General features: G+C 27.5%; 1 protein-coding gene and 1 non-coding gene across 2 annotated transcripts; both read right to left on the minus strand.

The window, feature by feature from the left end:
- Positions 1 to 11,058: 11,058 nt before the first annotated feature.
- TRNAH-GUG lies at positions 11,059 to 11,130 on the minus strand. Its single transcript has one exon. It is a non-coding gene; the product is annotated as a tRNA-His (tRNA).
- A 3,844-nt stretch (positions 11,131 to 14,974) lies between these two features.
- Positions 14,975 to 17,606, minus strand: LOC114390287. The gene is made up of 4 exons (XM_028350992.1): positions 17,279 to 17,606; positions 17,033 to 17,148; positions 16,182 to 16,565; positions 14,975 to 15,533 (listed from the first exon to the last, which is right to left on the minus strand). Exons 1-4 carry the CDS (start codon positions 17,409 to 17,411, stop codon positions 15,471 to 15,473), a joined length of 696 nt encoding a protein of 231 aa, XP_028206793.1. The 5' UTR covers positions 17,412 to 17,606; the 3' UTR covers positions 14,975 to 15,470.
- Positions 17,607 to 18,487: the final 881 nt, after the last annotated feature.

Genomic DNA, 18,487 nt, shown 5'->3' on the forward strand with positions numbered 1-18,487 from the left:
CCTAATTGTAAAAAATTATTTAGTAAATAAGTTTTTAATACCCATTATGTAAATCAAGAAAATTACATAAATGAATATGTAAATTATTTATAAAATTTATGAAATTTTATTTTTATATATAAATAATAAAAATTTTATTTTAATTACAAAAATTGATAATTTTTATTTTTAGATTATTAAATATTATTTTAAATTTACACAATTTTTATAAATAACATAAAATAATGTTTTTAAATAATATATCTTTTAGTTTATGTATTTTTTTAAAATAATAATAAAAAACAACCAATTTTTATATAAAATAATTTATTAATTTATATTAAAATAAAAATTATATAATAAAAATAAATACATATAAAATTAAATATTAAATATTTTAATTTAATTTATAAATTTTATAATTAAAAAAATTAATAACTCTTAAATAATTATCCATGTAAAATAGTATTTATAATATTAACTTAATTTTTTTCGTAAAATATCTGTAAGAAACATTAAGTTTTTAATAAAAGAAATTATGAGAATAAATAGAAAGGGTTAATTTATGTATGAGAGTTTATCTGTAAGTTTTTCTAATAAAATATTAAGTTTTTAAACAATATTTTATTTATTATTATTTTTTTCTCTTTCTCTTTCCTTCACACTTTGTTCAGTTTAATATAATGTCTCAATAATAGAGAACAGAAATATTCAACTCCTCTCGTATTACGTTGGGAAGTAATCTATAACAACTGCGGAAATTGAACATGAATTTCCCAACCCAAAGATGCCACAAGTACAATTAAGCTAGAATAAATTTGGTACAAAGATTCCATAATAATTCACAGCATTGCTTTTGATTCGGGAATTGCATTCATAAATCGTCACCATAAAAAAGAGAAACTACGGAAAAATAAGGCTTAAAACTTAAAAGACAAACAACTTGTATAATTTCATATAAAAATATAGTAAAACTTAAAAGACAAACAACTTGCATTATAGATCAATGAACTCGCTGTTTATCATTGTTCAATGAGTATTTCTATCCAATTTTTAAGGATTGGATCGTTATAGATATAGCCTATGAAAATGTTTCATGGTATCTCCAAGATTTCAATATATAACTGTGTGCATGATATTTTAAGATGCAATTTATGATGACTGAGTTGTGCCTAATGTAATAAGATACTGATGGTAGACAATCATTAACCTCAAACAAAAAGAACAAAAGGTGCTTGAAGGCTAAGTGTGTAGAAATCAAAATACGATTTAATTCAACCATATACAATATATTCCATAGTTTCAAGCATAAAATACTTAAAGATTGAGTGTGTAGTAATTAGAATACAAATAAATCCAGAAAATTATACAATTCCCTAACCTAAAAAACAAAATGTGTAGAAACTAAGAATGTATGAATCAAAATACAATCCGATCCTAGTTGTTGTGCCCTTTAAATAAATTAATAAAGTCAAGCGCTACCGTATAAAAATATTGTCCACTATTTTGATGCACCTACTGCTGCCGACAGTTTCTTGGGGTCCACATTCACATCTTTAAGCTGTTAGAACAACATTATCTGCAATATTTTGCATTCATTTAAGACTCGTTCCAATAAGATTAGAAAATTAAGCAGGGTTATAATATCCATATTGATCACAAAAATATCTGATTCGTTTAATTCTTTATTTCATGCTAACCCTTTTAAATATAATCTGTACTATTTTGGACAGATTTTCATATTTTTATGACTAGGACATTTATTCAGACCAACTTTAGGATTAATTGCTGTGAATATTCTAATTAATTTATTTTATTGAGTGGGTTGTAAAATTTCAAGGACTGAGAAAATATGTTGTTCGAGGCTGTAAAAAAAAAGAAAAAAAAAAGATGATATATGTAGCATATGCTCATGATATGCATAACTGAATATTATTCAATACTCATCAAGCCGGTTGGTGTAATATAAGGAATTTGGTTGGTTTGAATTTTATGAATTAAAAAAGAATAAGCGTTGACAAAATTTAACTCTTTTAAGTATGTGTTTGCCTGACTTTAAAAAAAAATGTTTACCTGGTAATCTTTTAAAATAAAAGCGTTATCAATATACTTTGATTTCTAATATATTTTTTAGTACAAAATCAGGAGTAAAATTCATTAAATAAATTGCAAGACCTATAAAATTTTACAATTTTTTTTTAAAAAAACTAGTTAATATTAAAAGAATGTGTTAGAATAAATGTATTAGATAGTGTGTTATCAACATTTTTCTCTTTTAAGAAAAAAAAAATCTTCATATCTTCATATTAATTTAAACTTGTTCAGGGCATGTGAAAGGCATTGAGCAACGGATACAAACAACAATATCAATTTTCTATTATCTTTTTTTTTTTATGAAATTGACAAAGTATTCTTTAAAAGTATTTGGTATACGTCTTATTATGGATCCAACTTGTTGGACTCAAAAGGGATCAGCAATGAACCAATTCTAATGATATGCCACTATAACAACAACACCAAAATCAGTTTCGTTATACTAAATAATATACCTTTTTCATTGAAGACATTTAATAACTTCACACCCTCTGCCTATAGACTATAGTACTCACCTCACACTCACACACAAAGATAAGCACTAGTTTACATAGAAGCAGAGAAGGGAACCATTTGCAAAGGGAAGAAGAAGAATCTCAAAGGGGGAACTTCACAGATATTAATTTTCAGGTACATTTGTACCTTAATGCATCACATATTCACATGTTTATGCTTCTTCCTTTGGAGGGTTATTCTCACTTCTAGAAAAGAAAGAGTGGGCCAATTTAGATTCCTCTTTTATGCCTCAGCAAACTGTTACCATCCATTAATTTATTGAATACAAACGAATCAGACATGGTCACAGATATCCTAACAAGAAAAAAAAAAGATTATATAAATCTTTTACACTAATCAAGTCTCATTTGAGCCCTACATTGTTTTCAATAAATTTTATTTTTGATGGTTAGGATGTTAGTTGTTGTATTTATTGTTGCTTATAGTGGACCTTCTACCAGCTAAAATTTGGATTGTATTTAACTACTAATTAACGTGTTTAAAATAATAATATGGGGTTTATTTAGCATTCCATATAAAAAGAATCGTGTTGTCTATTTTCTGCTATTTTATAATTTTGATTAAATTAATCTTATAACCTTTTTCACAACTTTGAAAGTTTTTAATCAATTAAGTATTTTTTTCATGATTATAATAACTTTTTTTCCAATAGCCTGACATAACTTTATTTTTTCTTTTTTGTAATGTAATTGAGCTACACGTTTTAGATTGTGAGGTGAAAATGTTGAAAGGGAAAACATAGGTCAGTAGAAAGAAAGAAAAAAAAAACACAAAACAATGAAAACATAGAGACAGAGAAAAAATTATAGTGTCAGAGGGGGAAACCGGAAAAGTTGAATAAAATGACAATTGTCTTGAAATTACCATTACACGCGACAACAAGCCCTTTCAGGCAGGGGTTTACTATTTCATTGAATAAAATATATAATGATAATGATATATAATAAATTTGTTTTATTTTCAACAATAAAAAAATAATGTATACCAATAGATAAAAAAGATCCTCAATTGGATAACTATTTTTTGTTTTCTATTTTTATTAGACCATTTGACCATTCAAAACTTAAATTCAAAAATAATTTTAATTTTAAAAATAACCCAATAAGTGCAAAAGTATCTTAAACCTGTTTTGTATCTTTGATTCTCCAACTTCACTTAGCTTCTCTCTCTTTCTCTCAAAACACATCAAACCATTCATTCATCCATAGTTTCATTCAACCAATCATATAATATGAAACAAAGAAATGTTACTAACAATCCTTCCATGATTGTTCTTGAGCCACTACACCCACACTGTGTCCCCGCACCAGTGTTGCTCCGCCATGGTGCAAAACAAATTAAAACCCACACCTCATGACTACTTAACCAGTTCTTCAAAAAGTTAGTAATGATAGAACTGCAAACACAAAAATTAGTATTAATAGTTTCAGATCACTCAAACCCTGTGGATAAAAACATCTTTTTTTTAAAAAAATCATTTTGAAAATCGGGGAAATAAAAAAGAGAAACACAAATAAGAATGAATAACAGAATAAGGGTTTTCAAATAACAGTAATTTTTTACGTGGAAGTTATGAGAAGAAGTGGTTAGTAGAAGGTGGGTTCTGTGTGTTTGTAGCACTCTCCTTCCCAGTTAAATAATATATTTTTATGACTATTCCCAGTTAAATAATGCTTTTTTTATGACTATTCCCAGTTAAAAATTAAATAAATTAGTGGGTACATGTTTTCGTGACCACTCCCCCTAAAGTGCAGGTGTTTGCACTCAGAAAATACTATTTCAGTCTTCTCCTTAAAATTAAAAAATGGGCAGTTTTTAAATAATATTATTTTTGAATTTTTTTTTTAAAAAAAAACAATTTTCAAATAACAGTTATTTATTAAAAATAATAATAAGAAAAGAGTAATAAGCTGATATGAAATTTTAAAATTAAAAAAAATGACAGTTTACAAATTATAGTTGGTTTGAATATCCAATTTTATCTGATATAGTTTTCTCTTTTTAAGAAAATAGTATTTTGAATTTTTTTAAAGAAAATAAAAACAGAAAAAAAGGAATATACTTTTATGCTTCTACAATTTATCATCATCTATTTATAAGTTATAACGCCCAAGTTCACATTCCAATTTAATAATTAATTTTTATTAATTTATTTTATTAAGTAGTTCTACTATTATTTAGTTACAATGTATAATAAGAAAAATTATTACAATATATTAAATTTAACACAACAAAAATGTGATAAGGTAATAGAAATGTATTAAATTAGAAAAAATAATTTAACTCAAACTAATATTCATATCCATTAGAATATAAAATATATTAATTTTAGCATAATAAAAATTATATAAAAACGACTATATATGTTTCTGTTGTAGTAATAATGATGATGGTATGATAATTGAGATGACATGTAATAATTATAATAATAATGGTGATAGTGATTATAATAATAGCATAAAGTATAATTTACAAACCAATTAGTTAATGACAAATTCCATAAATATTTTATAGTTTTGTAACATAAAGTAACAAACCGATTAGTTATATTTTAGGTTTAATTTATTAATTTACCACAGTTTTAATGATAACTTTATTTTTCATTTAACCTATTTTTTTTTTAATTTACCATAATATATATAATGACACAAAAAGATTAGTTATAAAAATGTAAAGTATAATTTATTTTTTAAAGGATTTACACAATGTAAACAACTTAATTGACGAGTTTTTGGCACATATGTTAGAACTAAAACAAAATAAAAGTGGGAACTGGATTAGAAAAATGATATATTTCGATTCCATTAATAGGAACCAACAAAATACAACAAAAAGATTATTTTATTTTATTTCATTTTGATCACACACTAAATAGTCTCTTTAAGTAATTATTATAGACCAAAATCAACGACTTCGGTTGAAAATTGAAATAACTAAGTGAAGGGGACCATTTGATCTTCAATATTGAGATAGGTTATCCTCTCTAATATATATGATTTGCCACTCTCTTAACGTGGTATTTGGAGAATAAGCTTTATTGGGCCACGGTTATTAAGATCATCGAAGTTAGGATAGTATTGTCACTTTCAGAGATATGAAAGGTAAGAATTAACAACGTACTAGACTGGTCACTCCTTTTCCTCTTAATTGTTTTTTTCCCTAGACCCTACAAATTTGGAGGACATTTTGTTGGATACTCGTATTGTACATTTTTTTTGGTCTCATTTCATTGCTCATTTAAGGTGATGAAACATACGTCTTAGAAAAATACTGATTATATCAATTTCCTTAATAAAACAATCTTATCAAACTAAAAATATCTTTATTTATTGTGAGTAGACAGTAAAAAAAAAAACTAATTAATGTATTGCATATTGAAATATCAATAAATAAAGATATTATTAAAAAAATAATATTTTCTTAATATTCTAAATTCATGAGATTGATAAATATTTTTAATGGGACAATTAAAGAGTAATGTCTTGCATGCATAGTAATTTGCAAAACAGCAATTGATGTATGAGTTTGAACTTCCAAGTGTCCATCCTGCAAAACCACTAAGCCCAATGGCCTCAGTCAACTAGTCAATGATCCCTTCTTTAATTCACTCGCCTGTCACAAACAAAAAGAAACCATTTATTTGTAGCAAAAAGTTTTTGTTTTTATCACATGCTACAATGCTACATGCATGTGTACCATTATTTGAAAAGTTAACATATAATGAATTGATAATTAAAGAAGCAAAAGACTCAGAGTGGATTAATAATTGTAAAATATGAAAAATATTAGATCACATAGGTGCCTTCAATGCAACTCATGACTAGTTTAACTTGAGCTTTATGCAAGGAAGTTTTGAGTATTAATTATGATGCTGAGTCAAGCTTCCACTGATAGGTAACTATTCCAATAGCCATTATTAGGTGCATTTCCTTGGTGAGTTAGTTGTAATCCTTTGTAATATACCTAGTCAAATGATAGATAAATCTAGATAATCTTTAAAAAAGAGATGTAACTATTAACCTAATGGATTGTTTTAAGTCCACATTAAAGATTATCCTATGATTGACCACTTAAAAAATAGGAACGAACAATGATGTCGTATGGAACTTCTTTATCAATTGTCATGTTACACCGAGTATAAAAAATATTAATATAATCATTTTCACACTCAAAGTTTGTTCTTTTCATGTATGTATAATGAAAATGATGAGAAAGAAATTCAATGTTCTTTATTCTTCTACTTTTTTTATTATTATAAAAGGATAACTGTAAAAGTAGCATAATAAAATTTAAGAGTAAAAAATAAGCACTCATGATAATAAAGTTTTTATTTTTTTTACATTAATCTTTTATACTCTAGCTTCTCATACTTTATTTTATTTTTCTCCATTTTTATCACACTATATATTTATAATATTTCCTTATTTTTTATGAGTGTAATTGTGTAAACATTCTCTAGGAGTAAATGATGATTTTTCCGACTATAAATACCTAGTATCCTTTTGTCATTAACCAATAAAATGTGTAATATTGTATTGTTTAGATTTATATGTATATATATAAAAGTTCTTTTTGGGTAAGTTATTCTATAAGTACATCTAGTAGGAAAAAAATGAGATAATTTTTTTCATAAACTAAAATAAACTTTTTATTAGATAATCATTAATTAATTTGTAAAAAATCTTTCATATAAATTTTCTAAAAAATGAAAAGACATCTATAAATTAGTTAATAGTTACTCAATAAAGATGTCATTTAAACTTATATAAAAACTCATTTTATTTTATCATTCTAGAAATATTTCTAAATAAACTTATTCAAACCAATCCACATAGTTGCTTCGATGCATTGGATGCTCTATGTTCCTACCTAAAAGGTCAAAGCACATAATTGATTACCCCGTCTCAAGCACAAAGATGAATATTAATCATTCCTACAGGTTATTCCAAAGTAATCAATCTTTCTTTCCACAGGGAAAGAACCAAGAGCTTTCCTTCTAAATTTGGCTGACAAACCTCGAATGATGAATGAACTTAATCTGACTATACCTAAGAAAGTTTCTTATGACACGAGTACCCAATCTATAAGCTCAATGAATAATATCAAATTGGATTCTGTTTGCAGTCCAACTTGTCCAACACAATAAAATGAAATAAGAATACGAAAGCAAAAAAAAAAAGAGAGGCAAAAATCATGGAAAAATTAAAGAGAGACACAAGAGATGGAGAGAGTGGGGAAAATATGCACAGGAAAAAGGATCCACATTCTAATATTTTTTATCTCTTTTTTTAATCAAATTTTTATCAGTTTTTTTATGAATTTAAATCTAATTTAATTTCAAAAATTAGCTATAAACGTGAGAGTTGTTCACTTGTTTATATACATTGTTTTGTTATATGTTGAAGATACACTTCTTATACTTATAAAAAATGAAGTTTATAAAATTGAACCACTTTAAAAATATTTTAACGACTTAATGTACTAATTATTAAAATAAACTCTAATATGATTCATTAGAACTAATATCAAAATCATCTTCTCATATCAAATAAAATAAATAAATTGCATTATATTAGAATTTTGAGTTAAACTCTAACTCAATTCCAAAAATTTAATTGTATTTAAACTTTATAAAATCTATTCAAGGATTTATGTTCTCCAATATGATATTTATTAAGAAATTAGAATAAAAATGACATGCAATGTGCTCCTTAAAAATTTACAAAGTACTCAATATTTTAATGTATTTTTTAGCAAATCATTATTGTTGTGAAACAGCAACATAAAATTCAGGACCCACATTACCCTAGGCAGCCTATGTGGTCCCCACTATATTTTATCTTGAGGACCCACGTTAACCTATCTATGCTTAAACAGTGAATACGTCATGGCCAATATATTAATTACCGTATGATTATTGGCAGTGAAAAATAGTAGGTACTAGTGACTAGTGACTAGTGAGTACTTCCCAGATAATAAAATATAAATGATTAATGATTCGTCAACAACAACAATGAGTCACTTTTCCACGTGTGCTAAAGACAGACACGTAAGCCCATGGGTCCCCCTCTCTTACGAAGTAAACTGAAAAGACTAGACACGTATGCTTGTGGGCCCCATCTTCAATTATGAAGGAAAGCAGAAAGTTTATATAAGCATGGCCCACATTAGTGGGTTACATCTTGGGGAGAGAGACCAGTATTTTCGTCGGTCGAAAGCGAAATATCTCATAAATATGACTAGTGCACGAACAAAATATATTTATAAATTTTCTTTTCAATATATTAATATTAATTAAATAAAACTTATTTGAAATTATTTAACTACTTTTTTAATTTTACACCAAGTTTTAGATTTTTCTCATAGCAACAAATATTACAACATTACCAATAAATTATTAATTTGAGTGATTTAAGATTATAAATAAATAAATAAAATTAAAAAATCTCACGAAAAATAATTTAAGATCTCACATAAAACTTAATCACGAAAAATGCAATGAATACTAAAACACTAATTCCTTATTATAAAAACAAAATGAAAAGATTTCAAATGGTGGTGGTGAAAGAGACACGTGTGAAATTGTTGACACGCGAGGAGCAGTCCCTGTTCGATGTCGTTTTGGGGACAGCAAAAGCGCGACATTCGTTTTATATAGCGTGGTTGAAACTGCGTGTTTTGCATTATCTCGTCCTATGTAGTTTGCATTGTCGGTAGGGGTCGTGTTGTAGTTTCGTACTTCTCGTGTGCCGCGCGAGTTTCTCGTGCGTCATCAATAAAGCGCACGAAGATACGGCGCCAAGTTAAAATTACCGAACAGCGCTCTAAATTTTTAACTCCTGGGCTTGGCTCCCTTTTGCCGCAAGCCTAATTACAAGCCAAGGTACTTTTTTTTATAAAAAAAATTTATATCATATGTCCTTTTATTTTGCTATAAAATTTACAATTTAACTTATGAATTTGGAAAGAGATGAGAATTGTCTGCAATGTTAGGCTACATTTAATTTCTTTCTCACTTTTTTAATTTTATAAATTATTTTTCAGAATAGTTTCATGTATTTAATAATCAATTTTGCATCTAAAATCTAATATTTTTTACTTAAAATTAAAAATATGAATTCTTTTTATTCTATTTTTATTTTTAATAAGTTTTGTATAGTAAAGAGTAAAAAATAATAATAATATGAGGTTCATGGAAAAATTGAAAGTCTGAATTACTGCTGTAATTAAACTAATTAATTGCTTTGAAAATCTATTAAAAGCAAATTTATCCATTTTTGTACAGTATCATATTTAAATTTAAATATTAATGATAGCATAACGAAAAATTATTTAATTATAATCTAATTAATATATATATATATATAAATTGATTCTATGGAATGATCTCACATGATAATTTTATGTGTATTTCCTCCAAAATCATTAAATAGAATTATTTAATTTAATCAATTCATTTTAATGATTCTTATTTCATTAATTGATCATGATAGTGAGACATTTTTTCTATTTAAAAATAATTATAATTTTAATGATGTATGAGATTAAAAAACTAATAACAAAAAATAATTCAAGATTAAATTGATTCTAAAATTTGTATATTATATGACATTCAATTTATTTAATATATTATAATTATGGTAATTTTTTTCATGGGATCCAAGCTAACAGAACCTCATCATGTAATTATTTAATGGATTAAGATGAACTACAAATATCAAAAGCAAAATTTTGAAGATGTCATGTAGTAAAAAAAAAAAAGGTTATAAACTACAAAAATGGATATATTAGAGATATGAAAAATATATTTAAGTTAAAAATAAATTGACATGTACATTTATTCATGAAGGAACTTAACCAAGTTTGTTTCCTAAAACATACAAGATTTGATTTGCTAAACGAGCTATGAAGAACTTCAGGGTATGTGTTGTAGAAATGTTGCTGGATGTTTTCTGAGAGCCATGTTAATTAGCTTGGGAAGACCCCTGCTTATCTGTGTTTGGAAGCTGAAGCGTTAGGACTATTGAAGGCAATCAATTTGGCTTACTCATCAAGGAGTTGCTAAGGTGGTTAATTGAGATTGATGGCAAAATTATTATAGATATGATTCAGTCTGGGAATCAGAATTTTTCAAGCTTTGGCTCCATGATTCGAGAGTGTAATTATAAACTCTCCCACAATTCAAACTATATTGTAAAGTTTATCAAAAAACAAATAAATTTTGTTGTTCATTTTGTAACTAGGGTGGTGTGGTCATGCAAATCTTAGAATTTTTAAGCATATTCCTTTTTGTATTTACAATTGCATTATCAATGATATGAGTTAAGTTTTTTCCTGTAAAAAAAACATTAAAGGATTCCAATGAAGAAAGAATGCCAAAAGATGATATAAAAAAAAAATTAAGAATGCCAAAAGATTTTGGAAAGAAAAAAGGGCCAAAGCCCAAAAGCTAATCAAAACACAATAAAATGTGGCTGCTGGGATTCGAGCCCAGGTCTCCACGGCCACAACGTGGAATTCTTACCACTAAACTACAGCCACTTTGTTGTTTGCATGTTGGCAAAAGATTGTAATGATCTATTAAACTAACGTAGCAATCTTTTTTATTAACTGAAAATGTGAGAGAAAAAATATTGCCACATTATATAAACTGCATGACTGAAAACTGAATTTGGATTAATATTTATTACTACTTAGATGAGAAATTGAAGAACAAGCGTGGTGACGATACTTATGTTTATCATTCACCGGTGGAGTTAGATATTCTATGTCTCTTTTATTTATTTTAACTAAAAATAAAACAAAAAAATAGAAGTTTAAAAAAATTAATAACATAAGAGCAGTGCGTAATTATCTTATTAAGAGAGAAGTAAGAAAAATTTAAAAATTATCAAAGAATAAAATAGTCTAATGAAATATATACACCAAATAAGAGTATTTCTTCTATTATTAGTATAGGTTAATCATGATTCTTCCATATATCTCGTGTTGCAAAAGTATTAAAACTTACAAGAACATTTATAATGGAGCAACTATCCAAAGTTGCATCACCCGCTTCTACATATCACTCAAAAAATTGCAATGTACCCCTATTTATATACAATGGTAAAAAAAATATAATTGCTAAGAATTTTAACGGTTAAATTTCAACGACTATTCTTTCTTTCTCATCCAACCAACGACTATTTCTTAAAAAATAATATTGATTTGTTTTTTTTTTTAATTAGTTGAAACAACTTTGCTTCATCAAGCAACCCATGCTTGCTGAATAAATCCCTAAGTTGCTTGCTTCTCAAGCATATTGCTTCCAAGGTTCCAATTGTTTCACAAGTTAACGATGTGGATGCTTTAAGCCTTTGTATAAAGGAGGTCTATTAGTTTTTTTGGTGAAAATTAATTTTCAACAAAATTGGTGGATATTTCATAATGATAAAAAAAAAACAAAATTGCAGCCTAGAAATCCCTAGGGAAGCAAATAAAAGCAGCACCTACAAAATTGGTGGTCTATTAGTTCCAATTGGTGTTTTTTTTATGAATGACTTTATTATACCACCCTAGAAATCCCTAGGGAAGCAAATAAAAGCAGCATCTGCACAATGAAGGACTTTTATTTCTCTTTTTATGATTAGGACTGTAGGATAAGGAGTCTCAAATGTTTGTAAATCTCTCTTTTGAACTTTGTATTTGAATTTGGGCCGGGTTAAGATTATCCTTATATCCAGGCCTTTTTATTTGCTAATGAATAAAACACTAATCGTTACAATAATTGAGGTGGACAATATGAGATGAATGAATTTTCAATTACTTCATTCAACCTAAGAAATAATGATGCTTCTTTTCATGAGTCTCCTCATGTTCTTTCTTCTCATGATGCTCAGGATCTTTATGGGCCTTGTGCCTCTCATGCTGTAGGCATAGATGATTAAACAAAATTTGCCATGTTATTTAATATTTGTTACTTTAAAAAATGATAACAATTCACCAAACTTAAATGAAAAAAAATCCCTTGTTCATGAAGTTTCTTGAAATTGCACATAATCTCTGGTTTTTTAACGGGTATAATAAGCTTGTAGGGATTTATGATTAATATTTTTCAAATAATTAAGAGATGTTACAATATTTTTAAACGATTAGTATATAAATAAAAATGAAAGTATCCTAAGAAATTTGACGAAAGCCCAAGAAGTGTCATCATAATATACTCAAACAATTAAACAAACTTGATATGGATGGACTAGAGCGTAAAAATGTGGAAATTAATGGAAGCAATACAAAATAGCTTTACAATAAAAAATAGATTCTCCAAAAAACAAAAATAGCTTTACAATAAGTATGAAGGGATATAGGGAATTTTTTATAAAAAAAAGTCACTTATGTCGGGTAATAATTTAAGAGTCTAAAGAAATGTTTAACCAACTATATATAATAAGATTAGAAAATCAGTAACAAGAGTTTGGTTTGAGTGATATTAGACATAAAAAATATAATTAGGAGGAGAAATTCACGAAAGATGATCAGACTGATTTTTTTTTTCTACAAAAACTGATGAATATTCTATATCAATGTTGTGAGTAAAAAAGAAAAAAAGAAGAAAAAAGGTTATAAATATAAAATGATAAGCAAAATTGAACTTTTTTCTCATTAATTATTTATATCAATTAGTCTCAATGAATTAATAGCAGCTTTTTGGATTATGTATGTCAAAAAATTATAAGAGGAACAAGTCTTTAATCGAATCAAAATGAAAAGAAAACTCCGACCCCAAATTAACAATTATTTAAAACTTCCTAAAAATGCAATTTTAACACTATAAAAAACAACTTTTATTATGAATTATCTAAGTTACTTATCCAAGGTGAGATGCTTGTGGTGCTTTTCTTCTTTTTTGTGGTCAACCTCGTATCCTGCAGCATCAAATGTACGTAGTCTCAGAGTAGAATGCAGTGTCAACTGCAGGCTGTTTTTCATCCTTGTGATGGTGAAAGAGGTGGGGGTGGTGCTTTTCTTCAACCATGATTGAATGCAAAAGTGATCTTTAATTAAAGTGGAGAGAAAATATGGTGGTAACTATATTAACTGCTTTTATGTTGATGACTTGATGTGGTTTGTGTGTGGAGTTAAACTATTTATAGAATGCATTGATTATTGTCAATTGTCGTGGTTGGAAAAGTCTTTTAATTGGAAATTCACACAAGCTAAGAATGATTAATTCAATGCCCAAGCTCAAAGAATATAAATAAAAAAAGTGGAGAGAAATATTTGGATTCTGTCATGCTATTAAAAGAAAAGAAAAAAAATTAATAAACTCTACATAAACAATGGTCTTCTTACCATAAAATATTTTTATGTCTTTCTGCTTGGATAATATGTCTCTCATATTAAGAAATAACAATTGATGATAATAATGATAAAAAAATAAAAAATAACACATCCTGAAAATGATGGGTATTCGTTTTGTTTTTGCACTAAATATATTTGTTTACTATAACAGAAAAAGGTTATGACAATTATCACATAGCTTTTAGGTAAGCATATACTAACTAACACTAACTAGTTGATAATCCACCTGAATAATTACAATTCTTCACCTCGGATCTTCAATGCAAATTACGTAGTTAGATATGCCATCTGTCTCAGAAAGAGACTCACTTGTCACATGTTCCAACATTTACCAAATTCAGGCAATGAGTAAATTTGGGGTCCTAATCAGTCGATTGAAAAATGACTAACTCCCATAACTTATCCTTTTTTACCTCTTCAATTGTGACAAATAATATCTCTTTAATTGTTAATTTAATGCTTAAATAATTTTTTTTATTGTAAATATGTCACTTTGTTTAATTTTTGTAATTTTTTTTTGTTTAGTTCTTAAAATGTCCTTGATTTTTTTAATTCTTGCAATTATGTCATTTTGTTTTATTTTAATTTATAATGGTATAACACTTTAGTATTTATTAACGATGATATCGTTATTTAATGATTTGATATTTCATGACATCATTGTGACATTATTATTGTTAGCCACACTACTTAATGGAATACTAAAGATAGAGACATTTTCTTAAAAAATTAATAGGGGTCAAAATAAAAAAAAATTAAGGATCAAAATTAAAATGTAAAAAATTATTTAAGCCAAGAAAATTTGTTAACTAACTTATTTAGGTGACGTTAATAAAAATAATATTAAATAAAAAAATATATTTTACTATTAAAAGTTGAAATTATATCATTCATTAGTAAATTATAACTGCCGAGTGTGTATTCATTCTTGTGTGAAAATTTTAAATAAGAGATACACAAAGAAGTTAAAACACTCAATTGCTCTATGTGTGTATATCTCTCCTATTGGAGATTTTCAAGACGGGAGAGGATACACAACTAGCTCTAATAGAAATTACTAAATATTCTCACTAATAATAGTCTTAGATATATAAAACACTCTTAGTAAACTATATAGATTGGAGCAACAATTAATTTCTGTCAGAGACCTAGTGGTGCAGTAGAAACTCTGCAACCTCTAGCTCATAGCTCCCCCACCACCATGTGGCTTTGTTGCAGCATGCATTGGTCAACTAGGCTAAGCTGGATGGACACATGATGAATTAATAGGTGTTGGGGACCCCAAAATGTACCATGAACACAGAAAGTGACATATGGTGAGTGAGGAAATTGAGGTATTAAAACAAATGTGGTAATCAATTATGCTCCAAATCCAAAGAACAAAAAGTGGCAGCAACAATCTGAAAGAAAATGTAAGAGCATCAAGGTATAATCATGTCTTAAAGTTTCTTAATACAAGGTATAATAATGTCTTAAAAGCTACTTTAGACTTAATCAGAATCTCTGGTCCCACACCCTATTCACTCCCTATCTCGCACATCTTATAGCAGCAGTAAAGTAATGGTGTGCACAACTATCAGAAGTCCAAAAGATCCAATCATCACCTGCAGCCACCCACAATAGAATATGACACCCCAATCAGTAATCCACCAAAATATGAAGACAGATAGACAATGGTCAATGGGGATCAAAAGTGAATGCCATTGTAACTATAATACTTATAGTTTTGATAATAATTAACACATTTATCATGCACAAAGAACATTAATGTGCAAGTATACTAACATAAACAGAAAACCAACAAATATTCTATAATATTGTCCAGTTTCTATAATCAAGTTAGAGAACTGTACACTGACAAATATATATAAATAGAGTGAGATGATAAATACTGATAATCATATTTGTTTTACTATTATTTATTTTTTCATTCAAAAATCATTTTAAATTATGGTCGTACTTGACATTTTATCATGATCTTTATGAAAAATTATGAATAAATATGATTGATGCTACCTCAATTATGTTCTTAAATACTCCAAAAACCTTCAGGTTGCTATCATAATTATAGTTGCAAATTATTGATTAAAACTTTTTTGATAGAACTCATGTTAATTCTACTAACAGATTGGAGTCCTATATTTTCTTCTATTCATTTATTATTTAGATGGAAACATGAATTTTATTAAATAAATGGAGGAGAGAATAAGAAAAGAATGTATTAAAAAAATGAGAGAGAGAGAGAGAAAGACCTGTAGTTCATGACCACTAGAGGTGGGAAGAGGGTGTATAGAAGAAGCAGAGTCAACTTCATCAGTGGGAAGAGGAACTGCAGGGTTACTGCTAATAAAGGGCATGCTGCTACTTTTATATGGCACCATTGGAGCTGTCACACTTGCTGAAGGTGAAGGACCAGGTGAAGCTGCATGCAGAGGATTATTGTAATGCCATGGATATAAAGGAGATGGTGACACTTCACCAGAAAATGGAGCTGGAGGCATTGCTGAAGCATGTGGTGTGGCTGCCGCTGCTACTGAAGTGATGACCTTAATTGCTAGCTTCTGAGAAGCTTGACATGCTTTGAGAGACCCATCATTGAAGCTAAAGTAGAAGAAACCAGGCCGTGATGGATGCCACTGACAACATTAACATATAATTGGTATAAGAAAACAATGACACAAAATGTTTAATTTTTCAAGAATTTTCTTATTTAATTTATCTTATATTTTAAGATGTTAGATATATTGATTTTTTTTGTTTATTATTTTCTTTATAAAGTATTACAAGATAAGATTAATACGATTAAGCCAATTTATTTGTAGTTATTTTTATTTTGGTGGTTTCTATTTTTTAATCTTGATAGCTCTCATGATAAAAGTTTAAAACTTTATATCAAAGATCAACATATAGGTTATCCAAATGAAACTTCAATTCTGATAAGAGAATAGTATACAAAATATTTAAGGAACTACATACGAGTTTTATTCATAGAATTATGACAGGTGGATATAACAATTTCATATTTTTAATTTTTTTTTTTCAAAATCAATGGTTTTGGAAGAACTTACAAAGCACCCAGATGAAAAGTTTTGAAGGGCCTTACCATGTAGGAAGCAGTGTTGGGGTTGGTGAGAAGAGTTGCTTGTGTGAAATTGCAGAGGTCAAAGGCTTTCTGGTTCTTGAAAATGTAGATGTTGTGGTGTTGCTTGTGATTGAAAACTGAAACAGAGGCAAAGCAGAGAGTAATGTTAGTTGCTAGTGTTAAAGAATACTTATTACAAAGATTCCAATTGCTTTTTTTTTTTTTTTTTCATTTCTGGGCTACTATTAGTAGTAATGTAGTACTCACTGATGGAATCTCCAATGTGAACTGTGGGGTTCTTCCACTCTGAAGACCCATCAACTAGAATGGTGGTGCAATGAGAATAGTGGAATAGTAAAGGTAGAAGAGTGAAGAAGAAAATGGGAAAGGACATTATCATTAATATGCTTTTTTCTCAGAAGGAAAATTTGGAAGAGAAATGGTTATGGAAGCTTTGCAGCTTTTTATGTTATATATCTCTCTGATGGTCCAGTTTACTGTCTCTCTCCCTTGGGAAATTAAGGAATAGAAAAACAAAAAGTAAAATGGATGTATGAAAAAATTTTGGGTGGTGAAAGCATGGTAGAATGTTAGTGGGGAGGCAGACTTTTAAATTTTCAGAAGGAAAAATTGGAAAATCAAACTCAAACTCTATTCAACACTTAAGGAGGGAAATGAAAAGCAGAAAAAGAGATATTTGTGTATAGCAGGAGTTATAGTTGTATAGGAAAAGATATATAAAAAATAATAATAAGTGTTATTGAAATCTACAATATAAATTTGTTAAGTAACATAAATTAAATTTATTATCCTTAAATAAAGTCTTAGATTCTGTTTTGTTGAAGGCATAAACATGTTTGAAAAGAAGACTCTTGTGAAAATAGTTGATCAAGTTTTCTGATAAAAAATATTTAATTGACAAAACAAATAAATACTTCTAATAATATAATGAAAAGAATATAAAAAGTCTTTGATAAATTATTATTCTTGTCAGAAATGTTTGGGTTTGGTTGGTGAAGAATTTGAATAGGTGTTTGATATTATTTTATAAACTAGAAGGATATTTTTCTCTCTCTCAAAGAGTGATGGATAATTTTTTATTTAAGATTATACGTAATTTTTCATCAAAAGTGATTTTATTTAATTTAAAAACATTATTCTCCTTATTTACGATATGATGGAGCAGTTTTTTTACCTGGATGTTTTTTACACAAAAGTCCATCTCGAAATTTAGATAAATATTAAATACATATAACTTAAATCAATATTTCAAAATTTGATTTTATTTCTGAAAAATCTGTCATAAAAAAATTAAGTAAAGAAAATGATAAAAAAAAAAAGCAGAAGCAGCATGATGAGGACTGAGGAGAATTGGGTCCAACGGAAATACGATGATGAGGATTATTACTCTAAAAGACTTTTTTCTTGGGTGTTACAGTCTATCTCCAAATTCACTTGGTTGATAAAAATTGTAAA

This window comes from Glycine soja, chromosome 16 (genome assembly GCF_004193775.1).
Source record: "Glycine soja cultivar W05 chromosome 16, ASM419377v2, whole genome shotgun sequence".
Taxonomy (NCBI): domain Eukaryota; kingdom Viridiplantae; phylum Streptophyta; class Magnoliopsida; order Fabales; family Fabaceae; genus Glycine; species Glycine soja.